At 33.8% G+C, this 12,809-nt stretch overlaps 1 protein-coding gene across 2 annotated transcripts in view; it reads left to right on the forward strand.

Moving 5' to 3' along the window:
• Window positions 1–12,809, forward strand: part of SLIT2 (slit guidance ligand 2) — a 394,889-nt gene that overhangs the window by 215,334 nt on the left and 166,746 nt on the right. For both annotated transcript variants that reach the window (XM_072622130.1, XM_072622131.1), the window contains exon 5: window positions 8,057–8,128. In XM_072622130.1, the coding sequence (XP_072478231.1) occupies window positions 8,057–8,128 (72 nt within the window). The remainder of the gene's footprint in view (window positions 1–8,056; window positions 8,129–12,809) is intronic.

Here is a 12,809-nt window from a genome sequence, read left to right on the forward strand (position 1 = left end):
GGTATACTCAACTGGAAACCATACGTAGTGGGTAATAAAATAGCCGCATTGCAGTACTGGCTCCTTTTGTTAAAAGCTGCTGCTGGCTATCAGAAGCTTTCGGAATAAGTTCTACTGCTTTCTTTCTCTTTAAGCCAAGTATTTTTCTCCTCTTTAAGAATGAAGGACAACAACCAAGCTAAGTGTGAAACTAAGAAAGGACCAATGACAAGATTATACTCTTAAAAGTTGTTTTTCTGGACAAAATAAAATGTGAAGAGGCTGTTTGTAGGAGAAACATAACTGGAAGTTATTCACCTTTGCTCATTTTCCAAATTTCTGCTATATGCAAAACATTTTAGGAAACAAATCTTTACATTTGAACTTCTAAGACGATAGGTAGGTCTTGAAACTATTAGATGAGATTGCCTTCTTTTAGTTTTCCATAGGGAAGTCTTGAATTATAGTCTCCTTAAAGATATATATGATTGTATGCACGCATGGTATTAGATATGGTATTTATTACATCATTTGTATGTATATAATAAAATATGCCCACTTCTTTTTATTCTATTGTACCACATTCAAGCTAAATCTGAAACGGCTTCTATTGTTCATAGATCAGTCCTAAGATTACTATTCTATATTGTAGAAGGTTTACAGGAATATGGAACAAGTAAATTCATAGTAGCGTTTATGCAGTTCAGATACTAATGGATTTGACCCAAAACAGTCTCAGTAACCCAAGGGATTGTTGTATCCTAAAAAGTCAGAGGCTGCTTAAAACAGTTAACTAGTTGTTGATATTATGGTCTAGTCATTTAGCTTCTGCAGTATTAGAAATCACTAAACAGAAGGCAAATGAGTTACAAGGAACCTTTACGGTACATTGAATCAACTACATATCAGCTAAAGTTGTTATTGATTTGAAAATGCTCCCATAACAGTCTATGGCGGAAGCATTTTCATATTTAGGATCCTTTCTGACTGAGTATTCCTGAACAAGAAATAGCAAAAAAAAAAAAAAAAAAAAAGCAAATTTGGGGGAATGCATATGAGATAGACAAAAGATTAAGAAACAGTGATTTTGGATCAAGGAAGGAATATATTTCTCAGAGCAGTTTTTCTTAAGCTAGGTCCACAATAATGGAGGTCATGCCAATGAAAGAGAATATTTTGTCAGAAGGCACAAAGGTGGAAATGAACAATTTGTGAATATGAGTTGGCATTAAGATAGGGCATCATGTAATCAAAAGGACTATTTTACATATTCATTCTTTGTCACTTTTCATTTGAATATTTTTTCTAATAAACACTTTGGGGAATCTTTCAAAAAATAATACTGTAGTTGAAGATCATATTGTTCTGTCAGGGACTCTTGACCCTCCCTCCAAATATGATAATGAATTAATGAATGGGGGAAAGTTATTTGAGCACTTTTTCTATGTGCCAACCATAGTGATAAGCACTGCAAATGAAGACAGAAAAATGTCAGGGTAAATGGTGCTTCATTTTCTATATTGTAAATTTTATTAATAAAATCATATCTATTTCTGAAACTAGATCTCCAGTATGCTTTTGTGGCAAGAACTTTCTTTTGTGGCAGTAGTATATACAGAGGCACTTGCCAAATTGGGTTTCTATATAGGGACTGATCCCAACCTGAAGAGTGCTGCTGTTGCCAAGCTAACTCCACACCAAGGACTGAGAAAAGGTGGTGGCAATCGGGTAGTGGTTGTGGTATGATACATTGGCACAGTACTCCTCCTTTCCCTCCTTCCAGATGCCTTGCTGCTTTAACTAAGGCTGGTTGCCCATGCATGGCAGTTGGTTGGTGGTTGGTGTTGCTATCAAAAATGGAGGGAACATTGTACCACAGGAGTTAATTTCCCTGGGCACTGCCTTTAAATTTATATTCCTATATATGTATGTGATTATATTTATATGTTTCATTAATTCTTTTTTTTTTTTGATAAACTACATGTAAAATAACTGACAGAGATGAATGAATCTCCCTTCTTTTAATAGAGAAGGGAGGAGGTATGGAAGGTAGGAATTGTAGATGCATAATGCAGACATTGTCAGACATGATCACTGTGCTAGTTCATTTCAAATAACTGGCTTTTTTCTTTCTGTAATACAAATAGTCTCATGGAAACATATGCTTTGACTCCAGGAGTTTTGTCTTATCAGTAAAAGACATGACTCATCATAGTCCCAGTATCTGACCCCCTAAAAAGAAAAAACTTGGTTCCTGAAAATCATATGCCCATCTTATAGTATTCTGAATTGGAAATGAAAGCTATATTAGTTCTGATTTTCATTTCTATGACAGTGGTCATACTGTGTACTCAACAAGGAGAGACTTGACTTTGATTTTATAAAGAAGTTAGACAAGTCATTTGTCTACTTTGGATTCTAATCTGACTTTTCATCCTTTTGTATTTCTAATACACATTTTCTCTGGTGCAGTATTAGCTCCTTGAGAAGAGCATCAGTGCCATTTTCTTAAGTGACATCTCAAAATGACTAGTAGAATATTATACAGGCAAGGCATATTCAGTACATGCTGGTTGGGTTAATAGTAGATGTAATTTTTATTTTCTAGTTGTCATTCATGATCCATTGGCTTGATGTAATTCATAATTGTAAAAGCACACATTTATAGACCCACCCTCTTCAAACCATATTTAAAAATTAATAAAGTATATTGCTGAGCATATGGCCCAAGTCCATCACTGTTTAGTAAATTAATATATTGTACTGACTTTAAGGCTTAAGTTCTAAATTGATACAACATTTAATTTCTTTTGTTAGGTAGCTAAGTCATAAGAATGGATCTTTAAAATATGATAAACCTAGAAAAAACAAAAGTAGGCATAGATATATGGCATTGCTTTCTCAGGCTCAACAAAAGCCAAACAAAATTTGGAAATACTAACAAGTCATGAACAAGACATTTGATCATACTCCAGCTCTCCTCAAATTGATTTGTATGTATCGTCCCTCTTGAAGAATGTGGGTTCTTTGAGGACAGGGACCATTTTGATTTTGTCTTTGTTTCTCTAGTGCCTAGCACAAAATTTTTGACAGATTGTGCACTTAATAAATATTTGTTGAATATAGCAATTATCAATTAAGTAAATAAACCATGAAATTAAAAATGTAAATGTCAATACATTTATCCTAATGATTTCAGGGTCATTGTTGGGCACCAGCCAACGAGCATGTGTTGGTTCATTTATCTCTTTCACCCAGTCATAGAATCACAGAATTTTAAGTCATGTAATCTAACCTAAAACCAAAAGGGAATCCTGGCTATAGCATTTCTGATAAATGTCAGTCTATCTTCTGCTTAAAGAATTCCAGAGCAGAAGGACTTAGTGCCTCCCAAGATAATCTTCCAGTTGGGGACAGATCTAATTTTTAATAGTTGTTTCCTTACACTGAACTGAAATTTCTTTCTCTTAAATATCTCCTTATTGCTCCCCATTCTACACCAACATATTACATCCAATAGTACTTCTGTATGACAACCGTTCAGATAGAAACTCTCATGTTTCCCTTAACATGTCTATTCTCTAAGCTCAACATCCCCAGTAATTTCAACTTATCCTCTTGTAAAACAGTCTCTGATCCTCTTCCATCTTGACCAAAAATCTCTGGATGTACTCTAGTCTCTTGACAACTATATGGTTATTGCATTTATTCTGTATATACAGAATATACTTTTCTGCTTAGTTAAAATATAAGCTACCTGAGGGTAAGGATTGGTTAATTTGTTGTCTTTGTATTCGCAGCACTTAACACAGTCATTGTCTGGACCTAATAAATGTTAAATACATACATATTGATTAATATTTGTATCTCTGTGGATAAATAGGTACATATCCTTAGAACAAGATCATACTGATAGTTGTGTCTTCGGCATGATTGAAGAGCCTATTTGTTTTATCCAAACTATCCACAAATGAAAGTTGTATTTTAATTTCTGCACAGATAGAGCTTGCAATTTGTCTTTTCCTGTAAGTTTAAACAAAAGTAGGTGGCCCATTCTGTTATTTTTCAGTTGCGTCTGACTCTTCATGACCCCTTTTTGGAGTTTTCTTATCAAAAATACCAGAGTGGTTTGCCATTTCCTTTTCCAAAGGGGAAGCTAGGTGGTGCAGTGGATAGAGCATCAATGCAGGAGACCAGAGGACCTGAGTTCAAATCTCACCTCAGACATTTGACACTCACTTGCTGTGTGACCTTGGGCAAGTCACTTAACCCCAATTGCCTCAACCTGGGTCATCTCCAGTCATCCTGAGGAATATCTGGTCATTGGATTCAGATGGCTCTGGAGGAGAAGTGAGGCTGGTGACCTGCACAGCTCTCCCTCACTCAAAACAAAGTCAAATGCAAGTCATGTCATTATTTCTCTGATGACATGGTCTTCTTCAGCAATGAAGGACAAACACAGAAGACAAAGAGAGGAATCACTGAACAGTCTAAGAGCATTTAGGTCTAGAAATAACCTTAGAAAGGCAGCTTAGTGCAGTGGGAAAAGCCCTGGGCTTTGACACTCTTGACCTAGACTTTGAATTGTAGTTTGGATGCTTACTGGGTGTGTGGTAGTGGGCAAACCATACTCTTCTGAGTCTTCATTTCCTCATCTGTATGATGAAGGGAATAACAAAGTTGTGAAGGAACCTCTTTGTAAATCCTAAAATGTTTTATAAATATGAGTTGTGGCTTTAAAGACTGTCACTACCACTTAGCTGAATGATTGTAATAGCTTCCTAATTAGTTTTCCTGCTTCCATCCTCTCCACTTGGATAAGTTAACATTAGTTAAGTACCAGTAAGATCAAGGCAGGGCCCTGATCAAGACTTTTCATTACTTACTCAATAAAATCAGATTTCATTACCCTGGCCTTTAGGTTATGCTATGTCACTTAACTTTCCAGTGTATACAAAATACCCCCAGTCAACTTGACTGCTTGCCATCCCTTCTGAATGTCCAGCACATTCCCAACTCAGTTCATTGGCTTGTGAATTTCTCTATTCCTGGAAGCCCCTCCTTGTACATCTCTCTGCTTATTAACATCTTCCCCATATATGCAAACCCAGCTTAAGCACCAAATTCCCCTTAAAGTGACCCTTGATTCCCCTAGTGGTATAATATTTTTCCCAACTTGTATCTCCTTAACTACATGGTATTTTTCTTCTTTATGTATTATGTTCTATTTTGTCTTATTGCTATTTATCTACTATACTGAAAGCTCCATTTGAAAAAGAATAATTAATAATATTTATCTCTATATTTGTTTTAGGGTTAAGCATAATATCTTGTACTTGCCAGACTCTTAATAAACAGTTGTTGAAAATCAATATACTGCATACATGTTTTATTTTTCCAACTAGCTTATAAGCTTTTTGAAGACAGAGGCCATGTCTCTCACTTTATATTACTCACAGTGATTTGTCCATTGTCTTACATATAGCAGGTATCCTGTAAATATATGTGAATTGTTGATTACTTGTTTATATGTCATAGTTTGAATATAAAAACATGCCTTTTGCAAAATGGCCTGAGTTAAATTTTTTTTTAATCTAAATTAGTTGGTATTAAGGGGGAAAAACCAAAGAGGCCATATTGAAATGCCGAAGGAAAAGCTTGGCAAGGTTACAGATTCTTCTAACAGAATTTAAACCCTTCTCTGACTTTTTTCCTTAATAGTCTAGATTATTCATATTCATTCATTCTATTTCAATTGAGGGCAACACTATCCTTCTAGTTACTCATATTTGCAATCCTAGTCATCCTTGATTTTTTTCTCCCCTTCTTACCCTATGTCCATTCAAGTGGACGAGTTTTATCATTTCTCTTTGCACAATGTAAAAGCCTCATGAATTTGCCAAAGGATAAGTTCAGAGAATCATAAAAAAATTTGAGGTGGAAAGAACATTTCAGACCATCTACTTCAGCTTCTTAATACATGCAGAAATTCCCTCTACATATCCTTTTAAGGTCAAAGGTTCTTAGCGTTTTTTATTTTTTATTTCACAGACTTTGACAGTCTGGCAAATGCTGTAAGTGACTTCTCATAATAATATTTTTAAATAATTCAAGGAAATACTAAATTTCAGTTAGACATTAGTGAAAATAAAGGTGCCATTTTCCCATCCAAGTTCACTAAGGGCTTAAGTATTGATCTCCTAGTGTAGAAAAACTTACTTGCTTTCTAAGCAACCTCTTCCATTTTGGACAGTTTGAACTGACAGTTATTTGTGTATTAAACTATAATCTCTTTTCCCCAACTTCTACTTTTTCATTGTAGTTCTGTCCTTTAGAGACAAAAAGAATCGATCTAATCACTTTTTCATGTGACTGCCCATCAGATATTTGAAGACAGCTTTCATGTCTCCCTTGGGCCTTCTCTTTTCTTGGTCACTTTGGATTAATGAAAAATTTGATTAATTAAATAGTTTTAGGGACATGAAACATGATTGCTTTCAAGTACTTATAGTAATGACTGACATGGAAAGGTATGGCAGGACTGTATATCTTCAAGTAATATTAATATTTATCTACATTTTATTTCAGCTTTCTGTTAAGTGGAATTGTCACATAAAAAGAAATATCAGATTTCTCTTTTAATAACCCACATTTAACATTTTTAAGATTTGCAAAGTGCTTTCCTCACTATCAGCCCTAGAGGTAGGCTATCAAGTGTCATTGTTCCCATTTTATACATGAGGAAACAGTCTCTCCAATGTTCAGAAACTTGCCTAGGGTCATATAGCTCATAAGTGACTAAGGCATGATTTGAACTCAGGTGTCCTCACTCATAGTCTAACGCTCACTCCATTATGCTATCCTGCCTCTAATGTATTACTTAACTGTACAATTATATTTTTGTGGTTGCTAATGTTGAGTAGTTTCAGTCATATGCTACTTATCATGCCCCCTTTTGGGGTTTTCTTGGCCAAGATATTAAAGTGTTCTACCGTTTCTTTCTCCAGCTTATTTTACAGATGTGCAAACTGAGACAAACAGGTTTAAGTGATTTCCCTAGGGTCATACATCTAGTAAGTGTCTGAGGCCAGATTTGAACTCAGGAAGATGATTCTCCTTTACTCTAGGTCCAACTTTCTGCCCACTGCACCACCTCACTGCCCTATCTTCCTCTAGTTTATTACTCAACTATACAATTATATAACTTAGTATAAAGACTGAGAAAATTTAGATGAGCTCTTGTAGAAACATGTGCCTTGATAATAATGATCTACTTCATAGGATAAGAATGATTTTTATTAATCTCTCATTCTATCTAGAAGAGCTATTTTGTTTTACTCAAATGGAATTTATATCTCAATTAGAATAAAATGTAAATATAGGTATTCTGTGTTTATAGTTATAACAGAATTTTTAAAGGAAGGCTTTAAATCAGCTCATTGTTAATATTTCATGCTAGGCCTTGGGTTTACTGTCAGCTTGTGCTGTCATGTTCCATTTCCAAGATTACTTAAAGTTCTATGAAAATTTAATCACACTGCATAGGTTTAATCTGTTTTTCCCCTTCTTCCAAGATTAGTTAAACTGAAATGTGTGTGTGTGTGTGTGTGTGTGTGTACTCTGATAGCTTAATGAAATTGTTAAAACACAAAGCATCTAAGATTTAGAATAACTTGAAATTGAGTTATTTGCTCCTTAGAATATTATTTAAAGGAATCATTTTATTACAGTGCCTCAGATAAAATGGAATTATATTGTCTATTGAATTAAGGAATTCAAGAATTAGAAAATACTTCAAGAGGCCACTTAAGTAGCACATTTCTTTTTGTTCTTTTATTAGAATTTTAAAAATCTATATTGTGTTACTAGATCATTATTCTTTATCTACGTGATGATATTTTACAAGTGATAGGTATTCTGACTGTTAAATTGACTATTTAGTACTGTAGGTTTAAATGTGCATTGTAGAATTCTCTGTAGCAGTCTAACATTTCCAACATTGTCATTTCATGGAATTCTAAAGTATCTGTTTCTTAAAGCTCATTCTTACATTTTTTTTTCTTTTTGATGTTTTTAGTGATCTCAGTGAAAATCAGATTCAGGCAATTCCAAGGAAGGCTTTTCGTGGTGCAGTTGATATTAAGAACCTGTAAGTACATTCCCAAAGAATTTTTTATTGTTTTCTATTTTTTTATATATAGATCAGATTGAAACTATATTGTAAGTAATGTATCTTAAAATTGCCCAAAGAAAAATTACTACATTCTGACATTAATTGAGGATTCTTTGTAGTGTGGTTCTACAAGCTCTTTGAAGTAATGCTGCATATGGAAGAGGAAGTACTGAATTGTTACTAATTGCCCAAATGATTACTCAAGTCTTAGAAAAATGTCACAAAACCCATAATATAACTTCGATTAAAAGGTGCTGCTAAAGTTGCATTTTCTTCTCCCACTTTTTCCCCAGCCAAGTTTAATGTCCACTTGTTTGGTTAGAATAGATGTTTATTGGAAAGGGAGAATATAAAATATTCTTTCTGACCAGAGTGGATAACTGTGTTCTTTTAAAGATCTGTGTTGCTTAGAGCTTTCAGAAATCATTTCCTTAAATTCTATAGGCTTGAGGAACAGTCCACCTGAGCACGTTTCCATTTTGTGAGAATAATTTTTCATACCCTATTTTTCTTTATATATTTCATGGTAAAAGGAACTTCTGCCACGCTTTTTTAAAGACCTATGTCAGTCTTTTCTTTGCCTTGATAAATCTTTAATCCAACATCTCCTACATAAGTGTTTCCTTTAAGTGCTTAGAGTTCCTGAAGTGTGTACTTTTTATGATTTAAGATAACTCAATGACAAACCAAGTATTTCTAAATGTATATCGTTTTAAAAATTTAAAGACTTTATTATGCCATAAAAGTGATTTTGTTTAATCTCTAGGGGATTCTAGAAAGTTATATATGTATGTGTGTATGTGTGTATACATATACATATATATATATATATATATATATATATTCCTAGATTTCAACAGTAGTTTGGAGAATTAGTAGAAAATAAATTTTATAAATCTTCTCTGAAGATAACATCAGGACTATAATTTTTGTTATTTGCTTATAAAGTTATGTGATACTTTTAATCTATTTTTAAGTAATGATGAAAATTTTCCGCTTTTTCTTCAATTAGGCAAATGAGGTGTTTTTCTAGGCTAAATAAAATAATTATTTCTAGTACTATGTTTAATAAAAGTATATTTACCTAATATTTTAATGTCTTTAAAACACTTTTCCCCAACCACAACCTTATTAAGTAGATAATAAAGGATTATTCCCCTTTTGTGTGTGTGTTCATCCTTAATTGCTGAAGAAGTCTACACCATCAGAGAAATGATGACCTGACTTGCCCTTGACTTTGTTTTGAGTAAGGGAGGGCTGTGCAGGTTGGTGCAGGACTGGAGATGACCCAGGATTAAGAGGGGTTAAGTGACTTGCCCAAGGTCACACAGCTAGTGAGTGTCAAGTGTCTGAGGTGAGATTTGAATTCAGGTTCTCCTGACTCCTGCACTGGTGCTCTATACACTGTACCACCTAGCTGCCCATTCGCCTTTTACAGATGAAGAAACTGATGGTCAGAGAGATTAAGCAACTATCTAAGAAGTATTTGAGATGAGCATCAGACCTCAGTAGCCAGATTCTTTTTTTCTAAATCATGGAATCCTAATTTAAGGGCCAGTAGGGCGTCCATCATACCACACTGCCTTTGATTTGTTTTCTGGAGCACCTAGTTCCCAGACTTCTATCTCATTATGGGCTTGAGTTATACTTTGTTATGTTTTTTAAAAGATTAAAAACCTGGGCTTTTAAGTATTTTGAAGATGTTTAGAACATCAAGAAACTGAGAGCCAGTGATATTAAAAGACATCATGAAAGACACAGGGGGAGAAAATCTACTACCCTTCTTTTACCTTAATCTTAAATTTGAATATTTTCAACTTCTATGCATTGCCTTTAATTTTGACTTCTGGCCCACACAGAGCAATTATAATTCACCTCAGTGAAAGCCTTTCTAATATTTGAAGAAATCTATGATATCTTGTCTCCAAAATCTTTTCTTCTTTAGATGATGTCCAATTTCTTCAATCTTTTTTGCCATTTAAATATATAGCTAGATGTGTACATATATATATATACATATAGATATATATATAATTCTGAATTTAAGAAATAAAACAAGCATTTCCATAAAATAAAAGAATAGCAAAAAAAAGGTTTGTACATGAAACTACAAATCTATCATATACAACTTGCTATTCTTTTTAAATGTAAAATCAAGTTATTGTGCAACTTAATTTTTTCTTCTTTTCTCTACTTACCCCCTCCCCTAGTTAGCTATCATTAAACACAAGTATGTTATGTATGTGAGTGTACATATACATAAACACACTTTTGTGTATATGTGTGTGTATGTGTATAAAACCATTCTGTACATGCTTCTATTTATCAGTTTCTGCTTCCAGAGAAGCATCTTCCTTCATTTGTCCTTTGTAGTAATTTGGGTATTTATAATAGTCAATAATAATAATAGTCAATTTATAACCATCTTCAAATGGCCTGGATTCAAAGTTATTCAATGTCCTGGCTGCCCTACTTCAGACTTTGCTTGACTTATCAATGCCTTTCCTTAAATGTGGTGGACAAAAATGAACACAATGCTCCAGTTATAGTCTAATAGCAAGATTCACATCCCTGATCCTGAACTCTGTGTATTTCCAAGTACAATTCAAGATTGCATCAGCATTTTCAGCTCCTCTTTTGGTTCATGCTGAGTTTATAATTCATTAAAACCCCAGTATTTCACAGATACTCTGTTCTCTAGCCATGCCTTCCATGCCTTCTACTTGCAAATTTGATTTTTTTTAAAATGAAATATAGACCTTGTGTTTCTCTCTACTTGGTTTAATTGTATTGTAGTTTATCTCAACATTTTAACTCTTTAAGATGGATGGATTTGTAAATGAATGGGAAAAGGAGCATTTATTAAGTGCTTATTATATGCAAAGCTCTAGGGATATAAATAAAAACAAGACAGTTCATGCTTTTGAAGAACTTACATTCGAATAAAGAGAGACAAGATTCAAAGGTAGTTTCAGCTATAAATCAGATGAAATGGCCCAGTGGACCTTAGAGTGCAACAGGAAATCAAATGGTAATGCATCCTCTCTGTGTTATTTCCATTAATAAAACCATGTCTCTCTTTATTTTTGAGCCATTTGACAGTGACTAGGTCTTTGTTTGTAGAACTTTCTTTTCTGATCTTCAGGAGTTAAGGCTCCTGGGGAGGTGGGTGGTAGGGCACCCACAGAAGCAATTACCTGGTCATATTTCCAGAATGAAGGCTGCTTTGTGGCAGGATATACTTCCATAGATTATGTTTCTAGGAGTGATCTACAAGTAGGGTTGATGGTAGTGGGAAGGTGGAGGTGTGGGACAGCTTTTTCCTGTGCACGTGGGTTTTCCCACTTGTCTGTGACAGTTGGTTGGTAATTGGTTTTAGAGAAGACAGGATGGAGGGTCCCTTCTCCAGAGGAGCATATGCTTAGTCACTCAATAATTATATCCACTAGCTTTTTAGTATCCTGGTGTTAGGTGTTTTACTTTGGTTTCTCTTCTTCTTCTGTTTATCACATATATATTAGCAATTATTCACAAGAAAATAGAGACAAAATATGTTTGTTCACTATTACAAGCTTCTCTCTGATATTATTGTCCCATCTACTTTATTGATTTTGATCCCTTCATTGATTTTGCTCTTTCCTCCACAATTTATTACATTGTGTTGTTATTATTTAAGAAATTGAAAAAAATCTATATTATAAAATATGTGATCAAGTTCATTTTATTTAGTTGGATTTCAATAAATATAATAATCAAAGCTTGCCCTTATCATGAAGATTTTATTCTCTAGCTTCATAAATGAAACACATAAAAATTATCACTTCAACTAGTTTGAATTTTTTATTTCATTTCTCAGTTCTTGCCTTAAGGAAAACAAACATGCAAAAAATAATAATAAAAACTTACAGCAGATAAATAGTGAGATAAGATACCTGGTTATGTACTTTATAATAAAATTCACTACTAGTTCTAATTAATTTATTGTGGTTATTTAAAATCATAGAGTTGTTAAAAATAATGTAAACATTGCATTGCAGAGAAGTGAGGGATATATGCATTTAAGTTCCTCTTATATGCTTCAGACTATAGCAATAATGGCTGTCTCCTCTTAAACAGTACTTGAAATATAGTTTAGACATAATCTCATGCACATGGTTATTCTTTGCATGAAATCCAACAATACACATGCCATTCTGTAAACCATCTGTAGACCATCTACCCAATACACTGAAGGTCTTCTACTCTTTTATAGATGTTTCTTCAACATCTGGCTATTATTTCTAGATGATGGCTTTTCCACAGAGCTCATTATTAGTAATATGCTGCAGACTAATTAAACATCTTTCATTTCTTAGATTATGATTGTGTATGTTTACCAATTATATATTGCCACTGGAATATATTGATGTTTATAAAGTAGTTTGTAACGTGGTGAATTTAGTATATACTTAAAGACTAGCTATATATAATTGTGGACATCTTCATACTTACCAATATTGGTCAAGATCAGAATGAAAAAAATTAATTTGAAAATAAAATTAAAAGATACGCATGTATGTTCATCCTTCATTGACAAAGAAGACCATGCCATCAGAGAAATAATGACATGACTCGCACTTGACTTTGTTTTGAGGGAGGGAGGGCTGTGCAGGTCACC

The sequence above is a fragment of the Notamacropus eugenii genome, chromosome 6 (assembly GCF_028372415.1).
Source record: "Notamacropus eugenii isolate mMacEug1 chromosome 6, mMacEug1.pri_v2, whole genome shotgun sequence".
NCBI lineage: Eukaryota > Metazoa > Chordata > Mammalia > Diprotodontia > Macropodidae > Notamacropus > Notamacropus eugenii.